We start from the raw sequence: 13,347 nt of genomic DNA, 5'->3' as shown, positions 1-13,347 counted from the left end.
TCTGTAACAGGAAGGAGTCTGTCAAAGCTAATAAACAGAGATTTTAGTATGATTATATGAAAAATCCATGAATGGCAATATGAGAAGCTTTACAAACACTGACTCTGGTACTCACCCTAAAGTTGTCAGGAGAGCTTAGATATAGTTTTTCCCTAATGTCTTCTGGAGCACCAGCACAAAGCCTGTAAAAGATATGATAATTCCTCTCTTCTTTGCCTTGCACACAGATCCTAGATTTCTCCAGAAGGTAGTGTGATACAAATCCACCAACCACCGAGTTCTAGGAAGAAGAAATATTTTTCTGATTATCTGAATATTTTTTGGATTATTTGAGATTCAGAAGGTTTCAATTTACATTTGTCTGATCATGGCTCGCTCAATGGACACTGCTCCAAAGAAGATTAAAATATATCTATACCTAATACGTATGAAGCTTAGAAAAAAACCTATTGCCTTTCCCTAACTTCTCACACGCCCACACTCATGTATTGCACATTTAAAAGAAGGGTCTGCTTCACCCCAACAAGCTGAAATCCTTGATAGAATTCCAGTAGTTCCTGCAAAGAGCATTGCTACAGCCACCCTTTCACTTTCAGTGGATATCAGAAAGCTCTATTACAACCTTCTCTAGTTGCATTTCACTGAGACTATCATCTGGCCTATGATAAAATTCCCTGTGCCTAGACAAATCTGAATAGCAAAGAAATTCCTGAGCTTATGGCCATTACAGCAGCTAGGAAGGACTTACTGAATGACACATTTGACTATGGTTATACAGTCATTCAGGAGGCCCTAGTCTGTACTTGTATTTCTTTGAGAAATCAGACCTAATAAGGTCACCACAAAGGGAATTTTTGTGAAGTATGGAGTCTTGTAAAAAAAAAAAAAGCTTAAGTAAACAGGCTGATCTTGCACTGGAAAGCTGAAACAGGCTTTTAAGCAGTTTCTGAAGATAGTTTGAGTGCCAATTGCCTCATCTGAAGCAATTAATCTGAAACACCATGTTGACAGATAAGTTGACACAGCAGGAATGCATCATTCCAAGTAGAAATTTGGGTCCTTTCCATAAGTTTATTAACATGAACTGGACCAACAGATAGAGTCCCTCTACCCTTAAAGGAATTTAGTTATTCACTATCTAAAATATCAAAGATCTGAAGTTTAGTTATAAAAACAAGTGATGAGAACTTTGGAAAAGACCACAAGTTCGAGACCAGATGATGAGCTTAAACTCTGCAGGAATAAACTGCAAGAATTTGTTTCTTTATGTCCTCAATCAGGAAGATGAGGAGGCACGTACATAATCTCTACAGGGATTGTCAGCAATGTTCTTCACCTTGGACATGCTGGACAGCCCTACAGTCATCCTTAATTGTGGAATGTGTGTATACACACGCTATCCAAAATAAACTACACCCAAAGTTTTTCATAAGCTACACAGTGAATAGCACTTCTGACAAAAAACAATTCCATGACTTCTGTCACATACCTAATACTAATGTGATGTCGCAAAATTTCATACAAATACATAAAGCCATCAATCATTCATTTAAAGTGTTAAAGTATTAAAATAAGTTTATATCTGTTTGCAACTAATATGCAACTCACAGTTATTTATGCATTAAAGGAATGCATAAATACTTAACAGTAAGTTACTCTTTAGATGTGCCTTTTTGCCATGAAGGGAACAATATTTATTCTTTTATGGATGGAAGCACTTTTGTTACTGACTTGACCCACTGTTTTCCAGTAGTGATGCAGTACTGTGTGGCTTTGATTTTCATTTCAAGGTGGTAGAATGCAAACCAAATCTGTAAAGCAGGACAGTAGCTATTTGCTGCAAGATTAACAAATCTATTCAGCCTACTGCCAGACTAGCATTTCCATTTGATGGTAAAAAATCATCACTGGTTACCTGTAACAAAATTCCAGTACCTTTTCATTGAAGTGAATTTCAACAAATTTCCCGAAACGACTGCTGTTGTTGTTACGAACAGTCTTTGCATTTCCAAAGGCTTCTAATAGGGGATTTGCTGTTTAAAAAATTAAAATTAGTATTTTTGCAGTGTTAAAATTTGATCAACAAACTAACAAAGACAGAACAAATACATCGTAATTATCCAGTGAACTTAATGGGAAGAAGGTATGAAAATTAAAGGAAAAATATTACCTATAAGGAATAATCTATTTTGCAAATTGTACTGGATATACTGTGGTGGAACTTACAATGAAATACTTAAATATCACATAACACCGCAAAGTGTTATTTTCTCTTATTATATTATTTCTGTAAGAAATTCAGCGATGAACACTGAAAATTATTTGGTGATGTTGTTCTACAGCAAGTAGGTAAATAACTGATACATAAACTATATGAGACCACACATAATTTGACACTTCCCAATGAGTTGTTATTATAAAATCTAAACTACCCACTTATTCCACAGACAAAAATGCCACTTAAATGTCATGCATGCAACATGTTAGATTGATTAGGGAATAAAAAAAACTTATTAAAAGAGCGTGTTGATTTCAAAAACAACTTAAAAATGCCCTTTCAAATTAGGTCAATTAAGTGATTGAGTGATTTTATTTTTCCTAGCTGCTGTCTTCAAGCACCTTAAAGCTCATACAGAAAGAGTGGCAGCAATCTAATGCATATATATAAACATCATGCACAGTTTAAGGAGTCTGAAAATGCTTATGAGCTGTGAAACACAAGGCCTCTGAAAGACCGCATTGTACTAGATCTGAAGATCAAAGAAAACCGATTTACTGAACTGCACTAACAATAAACCATTGAAAAGATCTGCAAGATTTTTTGAGACTTCTAGCTCAAAAATATGGCATTGGAAACTGAGCAAAAACTCAGATTTAAAACTCCACTGACAACCATCTACAAATCTGCTCCTATAAAAATTAAAGAATGAAGGAGTAACTACAACTGTTGGATAAAGTATGGATAATATTGCATCATTTAGTAGGACAACATGAACATTAACTTTTTTGGTTTGGCTGGATTTTCTTTTTTTTAAAATATTCAATGCTCATTAAAATGCAAATCTGACTTTCAAAACTGACTTCTTAAGAGATTTTTGATAATTATTCAGGTATTTTACATAATATTAACAGTTTTAAAGAAAAGATTATGAATTAAAACAAATTGCAAGAGGTCTGTCAGATAGGTTAAAGGTTCCTCTAGTAATACATATGCTGTAAGCATGCTCATTAAAATTGTGCCTAAAAAACTTAAAAATTCATGCATCAGATGGTGTTTTAGATTTTAAAAAAACCAAACTCTTCTAAGAATACCTACAAGTACCAATCAATTTTATGGCATACTGCATCAGGCATTATCCAACTCTTGGCCACTTTCTGAGTTCCTTTAGCACACAGTGGATTTCGCTAAGGAATTGGTTTAAGCAAACCTACAGCAATGAGAGATTAAAGCCTGCAGCACTTCTCTTGAATAATCGAGTGGCTCAAATTTGAACACAGACAAATGTAAAGCAAAAGAAAAAATTTCTGGTTTAAGAAAAAGACAGAGTAATGAAATTCTGAAATAAATCTACTATATGCTATAGAAGACTAAAACTGACATGTGAAGCATTATTAGATTGGATGAGGGTTGTTTGGTTTTAAGATATTTATATTTTCTCAAAAAGTTATTTTCTGTTCAATTAGGAGGTGCATGCAACATTAAAGACGCTCAGCTGGACGATCAACACAGTCTCTTCTGACCTTGTTTGGGAGTCGATTATAAAGGCAGACACAATGAAAGTCTTAATCCGAATTATGTGCTGACAAGAAAGAAGTAACAGAAAAATAACCCAGAACCATCATTTAAAAGAACTTCCCTGCTTTATCTGACTTTTTGAGAACTTTATGATGAGGAGGAGGAATTACTCTTTTCTGGTACTCACAGATAGTAATGAGAACATAATCTTGTCCTTGCAGATTGCATACAGCTTAAAATCCAATCTTGGGTACACACATGTGTGAAGTTCAACTCAATCACACACTTAAACATTTTCTAGATCAAGGACTGTATGACACTATACTAAATAAAAATAAAGTGAATCACAAATAAAAAAACATGTTTTCAAAATTTAGGATCAAGGTAAACTACCTGCAAATTATGCCCTAGGAAATCTGATAGTATTTCCACCCTAGCTTTTATTTAGTTGCTATTGACTGACATTTCAAATTTGAAAAAAAAAGTTAAAACATTGGAACCTTTAATTCAATGAAAGACAGTTCAGTACCTTCTACAATTCTATCATCAATATCTTGGCCAGTACCATAAGATTCTGTCAAATACCTGTAAAGCAAAATAAAAATATTAGTATCTTTCATGTGTCAGGTTACCTCAATTCAACAGCGTGCATGGCTGTGCACCGTAATTACTAACCATTTAATAAAGGGAAAGCATATTGAATTAAAGTTCCAAATACCTGTATCTTTTAAAATAAATGCAGTTTGACTTTTGTTTTTTTTGTTAAAAAAAAAAAAAAAAATCTTGCGGACACCAGATTTTTTTCTTCAATACTTCAAGACACGTTAGAAATTTCTTTTAGACATGCATATGTCTATGCAAATTACACTTTTACACAGATATAATAAAACTATTACTGTAATATCTGTACTTATTAATAATCTTAGTAAATGCATAAGTTTTCATGTGTATTCAGTGAATTAAACACTTGTTTCCATACATACAGTTGCTGCATTCATAACTATTAGCGTTAATACTAATACTTTTAGCAGTGTTCCAGTACCTGAAGGAGGCCTACAGGAAAGCTGGAGAGGGACTGTTTACAAGGGCTTGTAGTCTTAGGACAAGGGGTAGTGGCCTTCAGCTGAAGGAGGGTAGATTTAGAATAGATGTTAGAAAGAAATTCTTTCCTGTGAGGGTGGTAAGGAACTGGAACAGGTTGCCCAGAGAAGCTGTGGATGCCCCATCCCTGGAAGTGTTCAAGTCCAGGTTGGATGGGACTTTGGGCAACCTGGTCTAGTGGAGGGTGTCCCTGCCCACGGCAGGGGGGTTGGAACTAGGTGACCTTTAAGGTCCGTTCCAACCTAAAACCGTTCTGTGATTTATGACTAAAAATCCCACACGGAGACAGTGAGGTAGGAAATTGCAGATGCATAATTAAGGTAAGATTCAATTTAGCAACTGAAGAAAGAATTTGAAAATAAATCCAGTAAGTTATTTTTTTCCTGCGCACAGGGCATGCTTTCTGGAAATTCACAAGTAAATCTGGGACGAGTTAAAAACAGTTCTTGTAAATAGGGCCTTCCAAAAAAAACTTTAGGAGCTGTATTAGTACCTTTTGCTTTCTGATCACAAAAGGGAAAAAACCTTCCTGCTTTTAAAACTCAGTGTTTTGTACACGGACTCTATGGGGCAGGTGGTGGGGAGAAGCAACAGCAATGATATTTGTCTGCTGTGTAATCAGAACTTCCTTTGCTGAGAAGTGGAAGAAAAACCTCCTCTGAGAGCATTCCTCAGTGCCTGCTGCCTTTTTTTACTCTTAGCATAAGGACCAAAGTTAGGATGTCCCCCATAAGAAATCATTACCAGCACCTTGCAGTAATTCTTACAGCTATCTATCAGAGGCAGCGAAGAGCAGTATCAAGGACAGCCAGCCAGCCAAGACAATTCTTCATGGGATGTGGAATACTGCTACTGTACATAAATACTAGAGAATACATGATGTCAGGGAAAAGGGAATTAAAGATTTATACAGGGAAACAAGGACAGGGAGGGAAGGGAGAGTATTCACACTGCCTGCACGGTGCTTCCCTGGATAATCAGGCCACCTATGATATAGGGGAATTTAATGGAGCAGTGCTCTCCAGTTACAGTGTTCCAGAGTGATATAAAGCAGTTAAAGTATAACACAAATATGGTGAAAAACATTGAAGAAATCATATAAGAGGGAGCAAGGCTGATATGTATCAGCAATATGGCCTCCATGTAGTTTAATATGCTTAATTTAGTATCTGTCATACGTGAACATCAATAAACAAATCCCATTATTCAATCTTGTTCAGTAAACTGAATAGGTTAAAGTATATTACAGAATCTCTGCAGTCGTCTCAAAATCAAGAGTTAAAAACCCTGGATACTCAACCAAACTAAAAAACACTAAGACAGGGAAAATGAAGAAATGCACATCTATGGTAAAACCAACAGTGTCTTGCAAGATACAGTTAAGATGCCTAGTTCCGTTTTTATCTACCACAATACCAGATGTGCAATACCAAAATGGCTGCATCATAAACCATAATAACTACATGATGTCACTACAACTGAGTTAAGGTTTCTGTGAGTATGTAGCAGTTTCTGTATTTTATCATGTCAGCATTTAAGTTTAACCCAATTAATTTCTTGTATTAGAGTGCACATAGAAGCATATACGTACCCCTACTGAAAGGTGTCTTAAACCTACTCATTACCTTACAATTTGCTCTGTCTGTATGTCAACCTAATGCATCAACACAAGAGATTCACAGAGTAATTTTGGTCCAAAAGCACAAACCTCAAAACAAATTTAGTGTTCTCTGTCTTGCCAGCTCCCGATTCTCCAGAGACTATGATGGACTGACTCATCTTGAGCACTTTCATGTCACGGAATGCTTTATCAGCTTAAAAAGAAGAATACATTAAACATGACAAAAATTAACACTCAGGGGAATTGCAAGCACAATGTTAAGCTACAATGCAAAAATTAAAATGTAACATTTTTTCAGGAATAAAAAGTAAATCTTTAAAATTGAGTGCATTACAACTTATTAAAGTCTGTTTCCCTTTATATTATAGCTGCTCACCCTCCAACACTGACATGTAAGAGCTTAAAGTCTTTGAAAACAAAGACCTAGTCAACTATATTCAGGACAATACAAACCAAAACCAACCACCTAGAAGTAAATCTCTTGAATTAAACGTATTTACAAAATAGTAACCAATCTTACTTTAACATGTTTTTTTAAGGGAAACTTTCAGTTGTACTTTGTAACATCTCAGAAAAGGAAACTTGGGAAAATGTGAGTAGTTTTCTTGTTATCCAACAGCTACTGAAACCTCAGCTATTTATACGTTTGATTACAATACAAAATGCAAGACAGTGAGAAGGCTTTTACCAAGTCAAATGTTGATTTGTAGTTTCCACATTTTTTTTCCTTAAAAAAAGTGACTGAAATCAGGTTTACCACGTTAATACCATTTCAGTGCACTTTCTGCCTGTAACACAAGCATATAAAAAGAAACAGTGCGTGTGCTCTGGCAATGTAATAAAAGGCAAAGGAAATCACTAGACTGAAAGACAGTGCCAATCATAATTATGTCATCTGTCGCTTGTCAAATCTGAATTTATTTTTTTTTAACGGCTGTAAAAAATATTTAAACTGCTTAGATATAAAACACTGGAGTTGCAGAATAATCATAACAGGGTTGCTAATTTGCAATTTCTTCAAACTGCATATCAAGGATGAGAAGATTTGCAATTTTAGCAGTCAGTGTTTTTATTTTATAATACTTTAAAATAAATTAATTACTGTTGGTGGCAATTTATAGATAACTGCAAAGTATTTAATGTTTCTTTCGTAAAAGATAAATAGAGGCTCAATACATACCAATAGCAAAAACGTGTGGTGGCAATGTTCCAAGTGATCTACCCTGGTACTTTTTAATAGTGTCTGAAGAATAAAACTTAGGTATATCAAAATACGGATTCACTGCAATAAGAATGTTGGCTACATAGGTCTGTGAAGAAAACAATTAACAGCAAACTATTAGCCAGCATCCAGCCAAGTAGTTAACGGCAGTTTTCTATTACTGTTGAAGACTATAGCCCAAGTATAACAATTACATTTACAATTCTCTTCAGCTAATGCAGATACAAGAAGGGATGTATTTCCAGAGTTCCTCTAATTATCTTCTCAGGACTTCTATGAAATTCTCCTTCTCTCAGGAGAATTTCCTAACCACTGAGCTGCGGAGCATGTCCTGAATTTGACCTTTCTCCCAATCTCCTTTTAAATTATCTCCTATTGTCCTAGTTACTGGATGAAGGATAGGACGCCACAACCTCCTCCTCAGAAGTGAATAAACTAAGCTCCTGGCTAGCATAACGCACTCTCCTCCAGTGAGGAGGATAATTTTTCAATATCTAGTGGAAGCAACTCAGCAGGAAGGACTGACAGGATCCTGCCTGGGAACACGCTCAAGCCAGGCAATAAAAGCATCCAGCCGAAAGAAATTAGCTATGGCTGCTTCCACGGCGAGAAATACAGAATACAAATGTTCTCTCACAGAGAAGGAATTTGGGAAAAGTAAGTTTTTAAGTTTCGGGGGAAAAAAACCTCAAGCAACAACAACACAACTTTCATAGCTTGGTTATAATAGCTAGATTACATGCAGGGAAGAATAGATGTCTGAATCACAGAAAAAAGCAGATTTGCAGGAAAAGGTCTGAAGAAAATCAGATAAACCTTCAGCTTGAATAACTTATTTGGTTTGCTGTTACTGAGCACATCCCTAGACAACTGAAATTTGGATGCTATCATGATATGTTGATAGAAGGCTGGATCACACATAATATATGAATATTCTTAGATGTTTCTATTTTCAGCACTTATTTCACTGAAGGAAAACATATGCACAGAGTTCTTCAGGAGCTGCAACTACTAACATTAGTTTTCCTTTTAGTGACAAGACAAATACTGTTAACTAGCATTAAACAACAAGCAAAAAAATTGTTGATTCAAACTGTATCTTAAAGTTATATGGGAAAGGTAGTTAAAGTATAAATCAAACCTTCCCCTCCCAATCCACCCCCCCAAAAATACACCTGCTCAGGACAACACATTAGTAGTATTTGTTTAAAATGAAGCTAAATGCTATCCTACCTCATAATCAGTTCAGTTTTAGAATTTTACTTCCTTGGAGGTTTTGTGGGTTTGGGCTTTTTTTAATCATTATTTTTCCAGAATGGAAATGGCCATTTTTATTTCTTTATTTATTTTAAAGCTGGTGCTTGATCTTAAGCCATAAAGAATTTATAGCTATGTAAAATTAACTGCAAAGGAAAACAACTATACTTATTTTATTTATGTATATAAAAGGGTTTAACTCCAATTCATTTTAGAACAGTACGCTAACACAAAAATTTATTATTTTAACACAGACACTTAGAAAATGCGTAGAACTGTTTTGTATTATTAGCCAGTTTTCTTGTAGAAAAAAAATAAGGAAGAAAGAAAACTCTCATCTTTCTTCTATTTCACAACTGTCAGTGTCCGGGCAGATGGCAAGGACAAAATGTAATTTAGTCAGAATTCATTAAGTACAATTAGGCAATTTGATAGCAATATAAAAGATTAAGATGGACATCTGAGCTAGGAGGTGTCAAAGACGGCACCTGTTTGCTTCGTTCAAAAATAATGAAGAAAGAAAACCATCTTTGTTAACAGCTACTCTACTGGCAAAGTAAGTTACCTGAAGAAACAGACCTTTGCGATACAATGCTGTGCTATGGTTGCACATGAACAGTCATGTAGAGAAAAATCTATTGTTCTGCCTGGTAAAAATTAGCTAACATTGATGTGATTAAAGTGATTCAGATCTCAAACAAGGTATAATTTTAAAAAAAAAAAAAAAAGCGCACCTAAAACCTCCTAAACTTCCAATGCTACCATTTCTGTTTAGTTTCTGTTATAGAAAAAAACTGAATTGGAAACACTTGTTTTGTTGATTTTTTGGAAGGGCATCTATCATTACACTGGTTGTCATGACACGTAATACTTACGTAAATTCTGTCCTTACTGTACCGAACTTTGATATTGTGAAGCAGAGTGGCCTCATTTAAATACATAAGGGAACCTGCAAATAAAAGACAATCATATACCATTAAGAGCTCAGAACTACCTTTGTGTACAACCGAAAACCGAAACCTTCGGATTAAGGAGAATTTTACTTACCCTCTCTTTGGTTACAGTTTAATCCTATCAATCATTTCTTTATGCTGTCTTAAGGCAGAACTGCTGACTCAATATACGCTGCAAAACCCCTAGACCTGCTCTTTACTGTACAACTGGAGTTACAGAAATAAGCTCCCTTTCACCAGCCTCAGGCAAACACAGTGCAATTCCCTCCGTGCCGGACCTTAAGTGCAGAAACCGGTGCCTACCAAAATCCCTAACACCGACTTTTTTTCCCTTCCTCCCTTCCAGCTCCCCTCTCCGATCTCAGCCACAGCATCCCCAGGGTAATGCCGCCTATCTGACGTTTAGAATAACTGCTGACTCCTGGTGATTTTTAGATGTTTATATTCAATCAGGAAATAATCTCTAGAGGCGGCAGCAGGCATCATTGCAACACCAGGCACCAATGCAACCTTTCGTGTTTCGATTCTGAATTTTGTTGCTACTAGGCCTCCTCAAAGAAACTGCTGGGGAAAAAAAAATGTTAACAAAACCTAGCTTTATTTTTCTCCTTAGCTCGTTAATATAAAATACCCCAAGCAACTCTGCTGAAAAGTTACAAGGCAGCAGCTCAAGGCAGCAAGCGGGCACCCACAGAAAGCTTCAAACCATACAGGTTCACACTGTGGCAAAGCTGGTCCTTGTTTTCTGCTGTAAAGCACTGGAAAACGTTAGCAGCCTTAATTACAGAGGTTATTACCAGTTCCCATTGTAACAATATTAAAAACATTATCCCTAAAACAACTGAGTGCACTACTCATTACACAGCCTCAGTTTTCAAATATGCTCAATCCTCTTTTTCTCACCGCTTAAAATTCAAGTGTGCAACACTACTTACCTAGTTGCAACTGACTGACTACCAAACTGGTAAACTTTACAGTATTAGTACCACTTAAAAAGTTGTGTACATCTGACTGCTACTGATGGATTAAGCACTATGCCTGTAATGGTAACTGCTACCCTGCATCTCTCATCTATAATGACCAACAAAGTTGTTTCTCAAGTTGGATTGATGCCCCTTCTCAAGGGCTTCAGCAGAGAAAAATGTATTCCAGCTTATTTACACAACTGTGCAAGAAGGGCTGCCAGTTCTTATGACCTAAAGTCAAGCTGCCCAGCCATCTCGCCCTGCAAGGATGTCTGAAGCACAGTAAGCAACTCTTAAATTCTCCTTCAGAGAGAATTCACTCCTCCTGCTGAACCAAAGGATAGTGGCAAAGGATAACGGGAGCTTCTCAGCAGCATCTGTGTTTTCATTTTCAATCTTTTACCCTTCTTCCCACAGTGGACAGAGGAGCAGCTGTGGCTCTGCCTCCTACCACCAACACCAGCCCGGCCTGAAGCAAATCATAGAATCGTAGAATGGTTTGGGTTGGAAGGGACCTTAAAGGTCACCTAGTTCCAAACCCCCTGCCATGGGCAGGGACACCCTCCACTAGACCAGGCTGCCCAAAGCCCCATCCAACCTGGCCTTGAACACTTCCAGGGATGGGGCAGCCACAGCCTCTCTGGGCAACCTGTTCCAGTACCTCACCACCCTCACAGTGAAGAATTTCTTCCTAACATCTAATCTAAATCTACCCTCCTTCAGCTTAAACCCATTACCCCTTGTCCTGTCACTACACTCCCTCATAAACAGTCCCTCTCCACCTGCCCTGTAGCCCCCCTTTAGGCACTGGAAGGCTGCTATAAGGTCTCCCCGGAGCCACCTTTTCTCCAGGCTGAACAATCCCAACTCTCTCAGCTTGTCCTCATAGGAGAGGTGCTCCAGCCCTCTGATCAGCTTCATGGCCCTCCTCTGGACTCTCTCCAACAGCTCCATGTCTTTCTTGTACTGGGGCCCCCAGAGCTGGAGGCAGTACTCCAGGTGGGGTCTCACAAGAGCGGAGTAGAGGGGCAGAACCAAAGCGAAGGCAGGTTCAGCAGCGATGCGCAGCCTCCCTCTGGCTTGCATAGCTCCACTGAGTAAGAGCCCTTCCTTCCCTTACGTGACTAAACGTAGCTTTGCTTCATATGGCTGGAGTCATTCAGGCTTCTCAAAGGACCTTGCAACTTCTGGGTTCTTTAGAAGAAAACATCTTCCTCCGCAAAATATCCCTTAAAATCTCCTTCTCCTCTTGTATCTGGCTTGGGGAGGGCAGGGTGTTAACTTTTGAAGTTTGCTAATTTTTTTAAGTCATTTGGATTCTCAGTATTGAGTTGAGAAACTACTATATAGTAATTGTCTACATGCACTTAAAGAAACGATCCTCTCCCTTGACTGAATCTTCATAAGAACCTCTCAGGGTTTGCAGTAAGTTTTAAGGGAAACAGTCATCAGCTAAGCATCCTAATAAAAACTTGATAATTATCTAAACAACAAAGGACCCCAGATTTCTGTGCATCCCCAGTGCTCTCTTTGCAAAAGGATTCCAGCCCTTGTTAAAGCAGTTATACCTGTAGATTCAGTGCACAATAGCAGCTTGGTCCCCGAGGGAATGTCACTGCCTTCACTCAAGACATGCAAACTAAGGCTTATGTCAGCAACTTTAAAATGTATCTTCAGAATAAATCCTTTCAAAGAGGCATCCATATCCAGAGGCAAAGGAAGTCACCAGAGAGAGTTCTGAATATTCATACAGCTCATGCCTAAATATAACCAGTGTATGTATTGCATTTAATAGACCATACATTTACTTATGTGCATGCACAAAGTTCACAGAAGTGAAGTCAGGCACTAAAAGCTAGGAAATATCTATGTCAAATTCACTTACACTGGCTCTCCTGTGCACACAGTGAAGCAGGGTTTGTACGGAAAATAATTTTATCAAGTAATTGCAAGGCTCTGCATCTGTAGGACTTTTGGGGTTTTTTTAAGATTCTTATCTGATACCCTGCCCCCCCCCCCATTTTTTCTAAATTGTTTCACCCCAGAAATAAAATAAAAAAATTAAAATTCCACATATGGTGACAACCCCCCAAAACTGAATGGAGTTGGGACAGGGGGAGAAGAGTGTGAATAAAAGTAAATGCTTTGTCTCTGTTTGCAATATTTATTGAAAATTCACATTTAAGGAAGGGTTAGATTCTCAAAAAGGCATCTCTTGCAGCTAACGCATCTGGAATATGAAAGACTAAGGGTGCAAAAAAGCAATACCTCAGCAAATTACTTCCAGAAGGGAGTCAATCACTAAAGCATAGGTTGAAATGGTAAGTGTATCATTAACTAGTTTTTCAGGATTTTTCAGAACAGTATTATAAGGAGAGACTGAAAGCACTCAGCATTTTATAAAGTTGCTTCTTAAAGATCAACATGCTCAACACAAATGCTGAAGAAGAAAAATTAATTCAGGTTTCACACATCCTGAAGATAAACCTCAA

At 37.3% G+C, this 13,347-nt stretch overlaps 1 protein-coding gene across 4 annotated transcripts in view; it reads right to left on the bottom strand.

Moving 5' to 3' along the window:
* The window catches only part of MYO6 (myosin VI), a 112,163-nt gene that overhangs the window by 60,045 nt on the left and 38,771 nt on the right, over positions 1-13,347 (bottom strand). For all 4 annotated transcript variants that reach the window (XM_075747521.1, XM_075747522.1, XM_075747523.1 and 1 more), the window contains exons 4-9: positions 9,813-9,886; positions 7,639-7,768; positions 6,546-6,651; positions 4,266-4,321; positions 1,936-2,033; positions 116-280 (exon numbers count right to left, since the gene is read on the bottom strand). In XM_075747521.1, the coding sequence (XP_075603636.1) occupies positions 116-280; positions 1,936-2,033; positions 4,266-4,321; positions 6,546-6,651; positions 7,639-7,768; positions 9,813-9,886 (629 nt within the window). The remainder of the gene's footprint in view (positions 1-115; positions 281-1,935; positions 2,034-4,265; positions 4,322-6,545; positions 6,652-7,638; positions 7,769-9,812; positions 9,887-13,347) is intronic.

This window comes from Balearica regulorum, chromosome 3 (genome assembly GCF_011004875.1).
Source record: "Balearica regulorum gibbericeps isolate bBalReg1 chromosome 3, bBalReg1.pri, whole genome shotgun sequence".
Taxonomy (NCBI): domain Eukaryota; kingdom Metazoa; phylum Chordata; class Aves; order Gruiformes; family Gruidae; genus Balearica; species Balearica regulorum.
Note: the sequence above shows the minus strand (reverse complement) of the source record. Positions and strands in the feature narration are given on the sequence as shown.